The following is a 13,972-nucleotide window of genomic DNA, read 5'->3' as shown; positions in this document are numbered from 1 at the left end:
CATGTGTATGCCCTGTAAAGTGGACTAGGGAGTGACTGCTGCTATAGCTCAGTGGTAGAGCGTCGGACGCGTTATTCGAAGGTCGCAGGTTGAGTCCCTGCTGGTGGCAAGTTATCTTTTTGTCCACTTTATTTCTTAGATGTCAAGAAATAAATTACAATTACTACAAACAACATGCCCTATACTTTCCTTGGTATCATTGTCAGTTAGTTCTCACTAATGATACACTCTAAATTAGATATTTAAGAACGCATAGTGCTTCGAACCATATTCCTATCATTTTCAAGCGAGTAAGTATCAGGAAAAAACCAGAAGAAGAAAGGTCTTGTAGATCAAAATGTTAAAAATGCAGTGAGGTTTATTGACAGCAACCTTCTTTCTCTCTACAAGAAGATCTATTAATAAAATTTGTAAAGTAGCATTAAAAGAAAACAACACAACTCTACGAAGAAATAAAAAAGTTGGTACTGAACATAACGCACAGTCCTCTTGCGTCAGTCTGCTCAGCAATTTTTTCTTTCTCTGAATGCGCTATACAAGTTCAGGTTGGTACCGAAAGCCACATCCTCCAGTGTGAAGGAGCCCAGTTAATTCAGCTCATCTAATTGGAATTTGCAAACTGTAAGGCTAAAATTAACGCCAATATATCAGGTTCACGAAACCAAGTAGTGAGCCTTTCGAACTTTAAATGAACTCATTACACACAGCTGCCTTTTTGGGTAAAAAACTGATCTTGCTGAGAAATTATGTATAGTGCAACATAGCTTTAAGGCATGACACCGCTTCAGCTCACCCAGAGTTGCTGCCTCAATCAGAAAAGAAAGCCGGTGACCAAATCTACTGAAAGGGAGCCAATTACCAGCCATGGCGGTGGTGACCATGATCTTGGCTGGTGGGCGGTATGACCCGTCACGTGGCACGGCCGTTAGGTTGACCTTGTAGCTGGTGAAAGGGATCAGGTTTTCGATGGTGAAGTTTGTCGTGCCAATTTCCAACAGGACGCTCTGCGGGGGAATCGGAAGCTCCTGTGGGCTGCCTCGGCTGTCGTAGAACTCTTTGTGTGCGCTGTAGGAGATCTGTGGGCCGAGATAAAACAGCAATCAGTACGATGAAGGGTGCCGTTAGCTACAACTTATAGCACGGAAGAGGCAAAAGATGAAGAAAGTAATGCATAGCGTGTGTGCTCGTGTTGTTCATAATTGAAATTTTGGTTGAAGCCCACCGAAAACACACGGATAGAAGCGGCTGGCAAGGACAGCGCTTACTCTCAGAACTGCAGGGTTTTATTAATCACAAAAAGGTATTTAAAGGGGATACATGGTTCATTGCGCATGAGCAGCAGAGCAAGGAGCAACGAAAAAGGCACATATTCGCTTTAAATTAGGGGTGTGCGAATATGAAATTTCTCGAATACGAATCGAATGCGAATATTCATGTTCGAATATCGAATCGAATATCGAATATCAAAGGACAAATGCCTCTACAGTAACAATTATTTAAGATGTATTTATCTAAAGAAATACACAACAGCCTGTCTGTTAACACAGCATAGACTGTTATTTGGAACACAATGCAAGTAATGACTAGCTGTTATCTTGAAACATAATGACTACATGTTATCATGGAGGAATATGAGTTGCTCCACATGATCAGGCAGGAGGCGCTCCCTCCGAACAGAGACAACCTCCCCTGCCACTGAAAAGGCACGCTCGCTTGGAACTGAAGTGGCTGATATGGGCAAGTACTTGGGGCAAAGCTATGCCAGACTGGGGTATCTGAAGGTGCCCACAGTCCGCCACCAGTCACATGGGTCACTGTCTTTCTTCAGTAGGGCTTCTTCAGAATACGCTTTAATTTCCCATTCTGAAGCAGACAGTGGTGTACTTGTCTACTTGACTATTTGCAAGATTATCAAATGCACTCCAAATATCAGAGGATGGCTGCACACACTGTTGTGGCTCCTGCACTTTTGCTGCTGGCTGCACGACTTCCACAGCAGGGCATAGGGCAACATCCTGAAGCACCAGATCTTTCAGCCACACCAGATTTTGTTTGTTGTTTTTGAATACCGTTGACTTGAAGCGTGGGTCCAAAAACATAGCCAAGCATGCATATAAGGGGAATGTGGTATTGAGAGACCTTGCCAGTTCCTTGTGAAAGCCTGTTGTGCCGCTAAAGTTGCTGAGGCAACTTAGCATACCAAAAATAATTAGTATCTGAGTGGAAAGTGATGGGTATTTGTCTGCGCTAGTTATCACAGTTGCATCATATAAGGGCTTCAGTGTGTCCAGATATTCAAGAGCCTCTTTCCATTCTGCTGAGCAGAGACCATCAATGCTGCTACTTGACATTGCCAGCTTAACAGAGACAGCCTCCTTCAAGTCCAAGAGGCGGGACAGCATTAGGTATTGACTGTTCCACCTCGTACCTACATCTTGCACCAGACGAAGTGGATCCTTGCTCATCTTCGTCTGGTACTCATCTAATCTCTTTTGCGCAGACGAGCTGTGCTGATAGTGGCCCACGATGTGCCTCGCTTTCTTGCACAGTCAGTCAATTGACGGTGTGTTGGAGATTGCATCATGAATTGCTAGCTGTAGGGTGTGGGCGAAACACGCACGCTCAGTCCACGGGAGCCTTCTGACCGCGGCACGGATGTTGTGTCCGTTATCTGTGACGATGTATTTGCGGCAGCCATCCGGTATTTCCCATTCCGCGCACATCTCGACAAGCATTTGCGCAATGTTTTCGGCGGAGTGGCTAACAAGTTCCATGTGGCGAGTGTTAAGCGTGAACCGCTTCATCCTAAAGCTTGGAGTGAGAAGGTGGCAAGTGAAGCTCACATAACTCTCGTTGGCGCGTGATGTCCACATGTCGCTGGTAAAGGTGACTGCAGATGTTCCCCCTTCAAAAGCACTGCTGAGCTCGTCCTTCACTTTCTTCTGTGTGTCATCAAACAAGCGCGGAACAAGGGTACGTGAAAGCGTGGTACGCGACGGTAGGCGATAGTTAGGCACAGCCTCTGCCATGAGTTCCTTCAATCCGCGGTCTTCAACAAAACTATATGGTTGCAAATCAAGCGCTACCATGGCAGCCACCTTGGCATTGAGTGCTTGAGTTTTCTTTTCCGACAAAGGGTCAGTACAGTGCACAAAATCAAATATCATTGACTGGTCTTTCTCTGGCGCACCTTCTGCAGTCATCCGGTACTCCTTCATCGCGGTTGGGTGCTGTTTTAGATGGTTAACAAGAGGACTAGTCGTACCCATCGGCGTTTTAAGTGTTGCGCCGCATGTCTTGCACTGCGCCAACGACGACGATGTCTTCACAAAGTGCTTCCAGATAGCGCTTCTTTCCCTTCGTTTCGGCACCGTGTCTTAATTGTTCTTCCGTTTCGCAGGCGAGCCGTCATAACCTCCGCTATCTGCAATGGCACTTATTAACGACGCGAGTCCATCACAGGTTACGAAGGCTCACGTCAAAACCGCACCATGTGCACCACACACAAGCTAGCAGAACTGATCGTAGCGGCTGACAGCACTAGCCAACGCCGCTGACCCTACTGACGTAGCACTGTGCACTACATGGCGCACTACCACTACTCATGCGCTCTGGTGGCCAGCACGAAAAATATTTATATGCATATACAAATATATAAAACTGAAAGGTCGGCGCATGATTACCGTTTCATATATTCAATATGTTTAGAATGCAGTCCAAGTTATTTAACGCATGCTTGCCGGGAATACGACATAACTTAGCAATAAAATCCCGAGTTGGGACTAACCGCTTTCGAGCATGTTGTATAACTGTGCGACTGCTCACGTGCGGAACTTCCTCAAAAAGGGAAATAAATGCGACATCATGGTACAAATTACCACTAGAATTCTTTTTGTCACTTATTATGTTTTCTAACCGAAACGTTTGCTGATGGTGACGAAGTTTATGTTATAGCACGCGCGTGCACGGTCGTGCGTTATCAAGCGATGTTTTGATGAGACAACGTGGCAACGGTTAAGCTTCGTTCCTGCACACGAGGTCCCGCATAGTGAACGTGCGGTAGTGGAGCACGTTACCGCGGCATACGAAAAGCGTGCAATACGTTTACACGAACGTCAACTTTGCTGCTGATTGCTCAACGTCGCTGGCCGACATAGTGCCTCCGTGCACTTCTGACGCTTATCGCCTCTCTGGGCAACGTTTTAATATCTCTGAACCCAGCGGAAATATTAAAGAAGAGTTATTTTCTGCATGATAATCCAATCAAATATTCGATATTGTCGAATATTCGAAGTGATTCGAATATCCGAACTTTTCGAATACACTTTTTTCGAATCGAATACGAATAGTGCGAATTTAATATTCGACGAATATTCGAAACTTTCGAATATTCGCATACCGCTACTTTAAATACCTTTTTCTGATCAATAAAACTTCGGTTGTGAGAGCAAGCGCTGTTCTTGTCAGCCTCTTCTGTCTGTCTGTTTTCGGTGGGCTTCAACCAAATTTTCAATTATGAACGTAACGATCAAACTGGCCCAACTTGCCATCTTGTTGCTCATGTTGCATGATAATTTGTTCATCTATTATGCTTCTCATCTTCTATATACTGAACAAAATGTGCAATTGCAGCTACACCATCTGTCCATCCTATTTCCGAAAGAAAGTTTGTGGAGAATAAGCAGTTACCGTATAACTTTACTTTAACGCATACTTTGCAGGAAAAAATTTAGCAAAGAAGTGACATGCACTAGAAAAGAGTGCAAACCAAAGCTGTATTGTACTAGTGACACACGTACAACCAGTAAACTTCAATACTGAAAATTTGTAGTATACTAGCAGACAAGAAAGAGGAAAGGACGAAGAAAATGCATACATTGTTTTAAATAATTGCCTAGGACACGCTTTTTGCTAGATACATCAGTCTAACTCGGAAGGAGTGTATAAAACAAAAAGTAAGGACTTCAACTTCCAGCTCTCCATATCAAGGCACCAGCGAAAGCATATATGCCACTCGCTAGTGACATAAGACACACTGTGGATGTGTTGCACATTTGTGGAGAGACCCATTTAGATTTATATCTCGTTTTTTTTATGCGCAAGCCGATGAAACAACAACAGCCGATGACAACCCATCATTCGAAATCCCAGGCACATACATAGCCTTTGCCACAAAAAGCAAGGAAATGACGAAGCAGCAAGAACTTAAACTTACATTAAACTTAATGTAGTCCAGACGAGTGGGTGGTCGCCAAGACAAGATCATGCCGTGGGTGGTCACGCCATATGCTCGCAGTTGTGTTGGAACATCTGCAAATTATACAGACAACAAAGTCACGCTGTATAACCCCCCTCCCCCCTTCTAACATAAAAGCCTACAACAAAATAACAAACTTCAAAAAACGTTTTAGCAAGTGCTCATTTTTGTAGCAATAACCACGCGCTATTACGCTGACAATGATTCTTTGCATAGCAGGTCGCTTGGTCCTAACTGCACTCGCAGCAAAGCCCAATGAATAGGACTGACCTGTGGGTGTGACCTTAACAGTCACCAGGTCAGAGAGCTTTCCGAGCGATTCCCGTGTGTATGCGGCCACTCTTATGGCATACACGGTGTGGCTTTCGAGGCTCGTCAGTTCGGCCGACCAGGTTAGGGGCACTTTCTTCACGGCCCACTGATCCAGGTCTTCCACAGCCGTCTGCGCATACAGCACCTACAAAAACGAGTGGTAGCCATTACCGTATGTACTCGCGTAATAAACACACTTTTTTTCTAGAAATACCGGAGCAATGTTGGGGTGCCTTCGTTATGCGGGGCAAAGTTTATGAAAACTTTTTCGGGATGGGCAAAGAAAAGAAAAGTGGTAATGCAAAAAAAAAAAAAAAAGTTAGGTCACTTAGCCTTTTGCAATTGACATACGCGAACACTGTTTGGAAACAGCTTCTTCGTTGCACTTCACTCATCTTCAGCAGTTGAAGGCACCATTTCTGCAAGTCGTTCCCACGCCGACCGTGCACCCCATAACACCATTTTGCGGCTATCTTTTCTTGCAATCGTTTATCTGCAACAGTAGTATCCGCTGTAATCTCGAGGGGCACCCAGAAGCGTGCGCTACGACTCTACAACGCACTATGCCAACTTCGTGTCAATCTCGCACGACGACTGCTACGACACCGTTGACATTGTAGCAAGCAATATACATTGCAGCAAGCTACCACCAAAGCATCAAAACAAACCGTCGATAACAAGATTAATGACAAAATACGGCCGCCACCTTGCTTTCAACTTAAGCGAGAATCAAGGTTGCTACCATCTTGCGGAAATAATCGCAATAATTTCTGAGCGACAAGCGATTTTTTTTCTTGGTTTTCCAGAAACCTGCGTGCGATGCGATGGTGATGAATGGCTCTTCAAGACAGCCACGGCGACAGCAAATCCTGTCGTCGTCGCTCGAAAATCGCTTGTGTGTGGTTGCGCCTTAAAGTTTCGTATTTGCAGGAAGCAACCGTTGATTGGTGCGGGCAGTTTCATGACCTTCACTCGCTGTGTGCTTGTCAGCTGCGAAATCTCTACACTCGCACCGTTCGTGAACCCCCCTGTGGCGCACAGATAATTTAAAATACAAGGAACGTGCCATGCACAGATGAAAAGAAAAAAACAATATGGTACGCGGCAGCGGGTGAAGGAGAGAGGGGGCCAGCTGGGGTGGCAGAAGGGGTCGGCATAATAATAAAGAATGAAAGAAGTCCACCGGGCAAGAAGGCGCCAGGTGTCGGTTTGCAGGACTGCATATTATATTATATATAGGGGGTGCATTCGTTACACGGAATAAAGAAGAATTCAAATTTTAATGACTAAAGTTGGAGGGGTATTTATTATGCAAATGCGTTCATTACGCGAGTAAATACGGTATTCAGGACACATCAGGGCTACTGACCAAAAATTTTGGTTTTTCATTTTGTCCCTGCAATGTCACTGGGGGGGGGGGGGGGGGGGGGGGCTATTAGTCATAACACACATCACTTGCTACAGAGCATGACAAATAAGTAATTACAGTCTGTTTACAACTGATCAGTCTCAGTTTCAGTTTGGAGAGCTACGAGAATGACAAGTCGCCGGGTGAAACAAACGCCGTCTAGCGTGTGCAACGACACACTGAACTGTGAATGCACTTTCGCGATGCCATCGTCTGCTGGCATTCTTTCACCTGCTGCATGTCTGTGCTGTCATTGTCTGTAAGTTCTGTTAAATATTTTGACGTGAGACCAGTAAAACACCAGGCAAACAAAAACTTTGCCCAACGCTTGAAACTTAGTGGGGCCACAGCATCAGTTTGAATAATCTAAAAGAAAGCTTGAATTAAATGAACTGATTGAGAAGGAAGGGTACGTTTGGGACATAATGAAAGATGGTGAGTTAAAAAAGAACAAAAATGTGCCGGGGGGAAAAAGAGAGAGAGAGAGAGAATAATGAGGTTTACTGCATACACTAATTCATTGCCAAACTTCTGCCACAATATGCTAACTAAAACGGAAAGCATGAAAGGTAAACTTGAGGCCAGAAACGCGACAATGTGGGAACACAAAGGAACACATAGACAAGATGGGTGTCCTTTCTGCCAATGTGTTCCTTTGTGTTTCAGCATTGTCCTGTTTTTGGCACCAAGTTTACTATCCGTACTGAACGTGCACCAGCTAGCTCAACAGCGAGTGCTACTAGAACGGAAAGGTTATGACAACACAGAGGGATGCAAAGAACACTAGAAAATTGTGCAATAGCCTGAAGTCACACCTGATAACCGAGGATGTCCCTGAAGTAGGGCATCTCATCCCACCAGACTTCAACGGACTGGTCTGAAGTTGCCACGGCTTGCACGTTGGTGGGAGCCGACGGAATGTCTCCCGGAGTGCTGGCCGTCAGGTTTTCACTCCAGGGACCGCAGCCCTTGGCCGTGCAGGCACGCACTCGCATGATGTAGTCTGTCTTCTCATCGAGGGAGCTGCGATTGGTAAAGTTTGTGAAGTACTACTGCACACTATCATTTGAACATACTACAATTATAGTCACTTACAACCTAAGATTAGAGCTAAGCTTCTACTGACATCACTACCCATTCAGTGTACTCAGTGTATTTAGTGTACTTCCTACTACCTGGATAGGCTGTACTGCACTTGCTGCAAATTGAGCTTGTGTTCTGTCTTGTAATCATGTTATATTCCCCCCACTGTAATGCCTTATGGCGCTGTGGGTATCAAATAAACAAAAAAAAAATCAACGGAGAATTCGCATAGATGCCTTGCCCAATCCGATCTGCTCACTTCCGTGACGTGAAGCATCGTAGCAGTACGTAGGTGAACTTTCCCATACAGAAACACGCAGTGTCGCTGGCTTTGGGTGAAAAACGTAAACTTCCTGGCTGATTTCAGCAAACATTCTGATATCACTGCTCAGCCAAACATAATATTTTAAGTGAAGACAATGTATTTTACTTAGGATGCACAATTCTTGCATTCGCAGCGAGAAAGTACTTATAGTTGGAACACAAACCACCTAAGCACGTCTTGCACAGATGAATGGCATGCACAACACGGTTCTGGGAGCATTGCTTGTATTTAATCATAGGCTGTAATTGACTAAAAAGATCCTGCAGTTTGAACTTCCCGTGTTTGAAAACGGGGGAGATCCCTTTGTGTGTGGCAATTGAGGAGAGGTATGATTAAAAAAAAAAGTGTTAATCTACAGCTTTGTGCAATGAAATCTTCTGCTGTAAATATGTTTTTTTGGCTGATTTCAAAATATGTATTTAGTTTTATAGTAAGTTGCACAGTTTTCGTTTTGTGTCATTGCAATGTGTGAAAGTATAGTTCGTTATGGACATACTTTTTACGCAACCAAACTTTTACGGTTGTGAGCCGTTAGTGAAACAGCAACTGTACAATGCAAATAACTATCAAGAAAGTGCGTATAAGACATTCTAATCGACTAGAAAAATTTTAATGTGAGAGTTCTTAGAATCCCCAGCCTATTCTAACTGCTTGCTTAGGTTCGTAATACTTATACAGGTGGTATCAAGTTTTAAAGGATATACTTGCACCCTTCTCACGTTAAGCAATATGTGGGCAAAATTTCATCCTGATCTCGCTATCAGAAGTACCAAAAAACATGATGTCTAAACTCATGATGTTGCTCGAAAAAACGGATCTCGAGAAAAATGCAGTTTCAAGGTATAAGTCAGTGCTCGTCTATGTGGCAAGGATATGTTTTTTTAAAATGATTCTCCCATCATGAGAGCTTGACAATCACTGTTCTTTTGAGCATGCGGCCTTAGTGAACTCCTCATGTGAAATGCAATGGCAAGCAGCCAGGTGACAATTTCCAGCGGACTCTAGACAATGAGGTCTTTACAGGTTTTAGTAGCCAACTTGTTCCCCTGAAAGCGATTTTAACCTAACTCGAGTTTAATTACAATCTTCAGTTTTTTCGTTGTGAAAGTAGAGAAACTAAACCCACGAAAGCAATAAAAATGAAAAATACATAATTTCGGAAAAAAAATTTGTGTTTTTTCACTTGAACCTTTTCTTAAAATATATTTGTAAGAGGGTTCAAAATCAACAATGCTTTGGCATTTTAGGTCAGAATTAGGGACGACAGCGTGACACGAAAGGACCTAAATATTTGACAGTGAACTTATGCACCTACTATGACTACACAGTCGAAACCCGCAATAACAAAATCGCCGGGGAAACAGAAAAATTTCGTTTTCGCGAGAATTTCGTTGCCGCGAGTATGAGACATAAAAACAGTGATATACCAGCAAAACAAAAATTTATTGCCAGAAGTCAGTTAACTTACTTTGCCGACCCTTGCCATGCAACAACTTCAAAGCTCTCCCTTCGCACTGGAAAAAGTGATCTATTGCTTCGGCGTCGTCATGTGCGCCGAAGAAAGAGCAAAAAGCGTCCAGCGCATCCAAAACAACCCGAGGGTTGTTTTGGATGCGCTAGCGCATCGTTCTTACCCGCGGTCTCGCTGTCAGCGGAGTTAGGGCTAAAGCTGACTCCGATGACGCGCCACGCTCGTAGACCGCGCGCCCGCTCGTAGTAATCTGATCGTGCATGCGGTGCGGCCACTCGTAGTAATCTGACCATGCCGCCGCTTACAGCTTCGTTGCTTGCGACGAAGCATGTCGCCACGAGTGCGCTAGCGCGTCGTTCCTGCCCGCAGTCTCGCTGTCGGCGGAGCGAGAGCTAAAGACGACTCCGATGATGCACACGCTCGTAGTAACCTGATTGCGCATCCGCCTACTGCTCCTAACTAAAGCGTAATTATATCTTAAGTGATCATCGAGCCATGAACGTGTCACGAAGTAGCAATTTTCGAGAGTCATGTACTCGCGACGCACAAGCAGCAGACGACGACCTCCCGGAGCGAGCATCGGGCCAAGGGCGAGGCGAGCTGACGCAACATGGCGGCCACAGCCAATCAAGGGCCTCGAAACGGCCTTCAAACATTTGCTTTTTGGGCGCTTGTTTTTAAAGGGGGAAGCCGGCTAAGGCGGGAAAGTTAAAGACGGAGAAATGCTCTTTCCGATTAACCCAAGAAGCCGGCTCCCGGCCCCGCCATCGCGAAGCCATAATTTGTTTGAAAATCGCTGTTTTCTCCCGATTTCCAGAAAAAGTTTCGCTACCTAGGTGGGTGAAATGAATTTTCCGAAGCACTTCTGCGCGGTTTTCGCGATCCCGAAGCCGCGTCTCTCCTTAAGTAAACAAAAATGGCGGTACCCACGCTAGCGCGGCAAAAGCAGACGTTTACAAATTTTGAGTGCGCTTAACACGCATACGACCACATTTTCGACAGTTAACCTTTGGTGGGAGGGTAAAATAAGGCCCGCACTGGGGTAGAAAATTCGTTAATGCGGGATCGCTGTCCAAGAACATTTCGATGCCGCGAGATACGTAATAGATGGGCTCCTATGAACGTTCGCCGGGGATTCGGAAATATTTCGTTGCCGCGGGGATTTCGTACTCGCGGGGTTTAGTTATTGCGGGTTTCGACTGTACCTATTTAATACAGAATGCCAGAGATTTTCGTCTGTCTAAAACAGAATGTCAATCTGATGGTATTTGTATCAACCTTTTATATTATCTGATCAACAAATTTCATTGGGTAGGAAGCCGCTGTATTTGTAACTTTGTCTGCTTATGGTGCACGTTTCACACCTTTAGCACATTCAGCAATACTGAAGTCACGAAAGCAATTAGGGCTACCAGATTAAATGACTCGCAACTTGTGGCCTCACCTGAACACAACCCGAGTGTGGGAGGTGTTGCGGTCGTCGGCGCTGAAGTCTGACGACCGTCGCCGGAACTGGACGCTGTAGTGGGTAATGTGACCATTGCGATGCACGGGGACGGGAGGCTCCCAGGTGAACACCACGGTGGTGGGGCTTTGCAGTCGGAAGGTCACATTTTGCGGGGGCGACGTGGGCTCTGTAAGAAAAGTGGGCAGTGCACCCACATAAGCTATGCAGTTACATCACCGTGCCATGCGCTAATACAGCCACTTCCAGGTGTCTGTGGCTTGCGAAAGGGTGGCGGTCACCAAACCAAAAAGTGCTGGTGCTATGACCCAAGAAGACGAATGATGAAAAAACAAAGCAACATGCCACTGATCTTAAATGTTAAGAATGTACGTTATAGGATAGCATTTGTGACAGCATTTACTCACGAAACCACTGCTCTAACCATTGTCCTCGTTGGCGTACTGCTATCATCATGCCTTCATTGACAACACTAACAATGTCGTAACGCAGTCAGCATGTTGCAACTGTTGCGCTAGGTTTGTTATGATCATGTGACCCGAAAAGTGATTTCAAATGCCGAAGGAACAAATGCACTATGCTTTAAGGCGCATGTGCACTTTAGTGAAAGGTCCCTGATTAATTTTCAGCACCATGTTTTGTTTAGCTTCACCTGAAAGCTCATACATCCACTTGAAAAATGCAATATGGAGAACTGATTCAAGTGCCTGTTTCTTTATTGCTAGACACGGCTTGATGAAACAGGCAAAGCTTAGGGGGCATTGTCTGTAGTTTTTTTAATTGAAGTGTGGTAGTTATATATAAGCAAGAAATCAATTAAAGTGGAAGAAAGAAACTTGGAGAACGCTTGACCTTAGCATTGAAGAGTAGAATGCGATAGAGTAATCGGGCCCGGCGTGCATCGCCTTCTCCATCGCTAGCCTGACTTCGCAAAAAAAGAAACGTCTGGGCGCATAATACTGGCCATCTCCAACTATCCTGGAATGCATGCCCGAAGTACACTTGTGAAGTAACCAACATGCCATAATTCATCCTTCTGGGAATCGGCGAAGGGTCCACGCAAACCTACACAGCTGCTCACTTTGTTGATGCTCTTTATTGCTGCTGCTGCTGCTGATAATTAAATATGTCTGAGTGCTTTGACATCTCGCTCGACTTTAGGCTTCTGCAGAGACTCCTCTTTCTACGTGACATTTACATAGTGTTTTGTCCAAAGAAGTTTCAAGCAACGACATGGCTCTGTGGTAGAATAGCTGCTTGTCAAGCAAAAGGCCTGGGTTGGATCCTCACTTGAAGCGAAGATTTTTATGATTTATTTATTTGCGAATTTTCCCTCATGCACAACACTGATTTTTTGCTTGCAACGAGCGATGCTGACGCTAAGATTCTTGCGAAACGAGCTCTAATGGTGTAGCATTAAAGCAACTTTCGGCTGATGTGGACCAAACTCACAACCTTCAAATTGTGCATCCGATGTTCTGTCAGTTGAGATACAACAGCGGCGGCCGTTCCTCTGTCTACTTGCTTATGTTACTGACAACGTGTAAGTCAGGTTTCATTCTCTAAGACCGCCAAAGAGAAATATTAAAAACACAGTACGACGTGAATTGGTGCAGGAACCTCCGTACCTCCTTCTGGTGTGCTGACAAACGTGATGGCTTCTTGACCCCATCCAAGCAAGTTCCTGCCAGAAAGGCGAAACTCGTACCTCGCCCCTCGTGCTGGAATGATGAAGAGATCTGTGTTTCAGATGCTGTACAGTCACAAAGTGTCGTGCGACAATGTCTCAAATTAAAAAAAAAAGTTAACAAGTGCGCAGAGCATTTTTTTTCTGGCTGCACTTAACAGCAATGTTGCTTACGTTGCTAGCACCAAATATTCTTTGACAAGTGTCTCGTACCGAGGTTATCCACGGTGATGTGCTGGTCCATGGGCTCAATCTCGCGTTCTTCCAGAGCGCCACCATCCATGCGACCGTAGCGCAGCCTGTACTGGAGCAGTTCCCCGTAGGTGTGGTTTGGCCGAGACCAGTGGAGCTCCACACGAAGGGGCTGGTCCTCAGTGTGGATTCGGGCTGTTAGCTCTGGGCGAGTGGGCACTGCAGCGAGGATTGTAGATTGACGCATGCTAAAACACATGATTACTGTTCCATTTCCAGAAATGCTGTTCCATTTTGTTATGCAGAGAGTCAATAGGAGAACATTGTCCTAATTCATTATGTTCGAGACTCTTTAAGACAATTACTCAAAGTGTTAGCCCAGTATGTTAGTGGTCTAGCTGACGTAACTTATAGGTACTCTATAATAAACAATCTTGTTTAAAGAAAGACAAACTGCAAGTCTCTGAGGCAAATGGAAGAAGGTGGACTACCCCAATGGCTGTCACGTAACACCTAGCAGATGAGACATCATTGAAAAAATTATGCTGCAGACACCAAATTTCAAAAGACTTTTTCGAAACCTTAGCAAGGGGAGTTCTTCTGTCAAAGCTTTGACTCCAGGGACAGATTTCTCAGCACTTCAGGCCACCATCTTCGCTTGGAACACCGGCCATGCTTAGATAGGCTCTGATACAGGAAAAGCTCATTAGTTTGAACTTGAAGAGCACCATAAAATTGTTTGAATTAAGCAGAGTTTCAATGAGCAGGCGGG

At 44.9% G+C, this 13,972-nt stretch overlaps 1 protein-coding gene across 2 annotated transcripts in view; it reads right to left on the bottom strand.

Annotated features, from left to right (window-relative positions):
* Lar (tyrosine-protein phosphatase Lar) overlaps window positions 1-13,972 on the bottom strand; it is a 326,150-nt gene that overhangs the window by 17,377 nt on the left and 294,801 nt on the right. For both annotated transcript variants that reach the window (XM_075875343.1, XM_037432230.2), the window contains 7 exons: window positions 13,222-13,419; window positions 12,950-13,042; window positions 11,301-11,490; window positions 7,793-8,000; window positions 5,528-5,714; window positions 5,216-5,310; window positions 860-1,076 (listed from right to left, as the gene is read on the bottom strand). In XM_075875343.1, the coding sequence (XP_075731458.1) occupies window positions 860-1,076; window positions 5,216-5,310; window positions 5,528-5,714; window positions 7,793-8,000; window positions 11,301-11,490; window positions 12,950-13,042; window positions 13,222-13,419 (1,188 nt within the window). The remainder of the gene's footprint in view (window positions 1-859; window positions 1,077-5,215; window positions 5,311-5,527; window positions 5,715-7,792; window positions 8,001-11,300; window positions 11,491-12,949; window positions 13,043-13,221; window positions 13,420-13,972) is intronic.

Source organism: Rhipicephalus microplus, chromosome 10 (genome assembly GCF_043290135.1).
Source record: "Rhipicephalus microplus isolate Deutch F79 chromosome 10, USDA_Rmic, whole genome shotgun sequence".
In the NCBI taxonomy this organism is placed as follows: Eukaryota; Metazoa; Arthropoda; class Arachnida; order Ixodida; family Ixodidae; genus Rhipicephalus; species Rhipicephalus microplus.
This window is presented reverse-complemented; position numbering and strand designations above follow the sequence as displayed.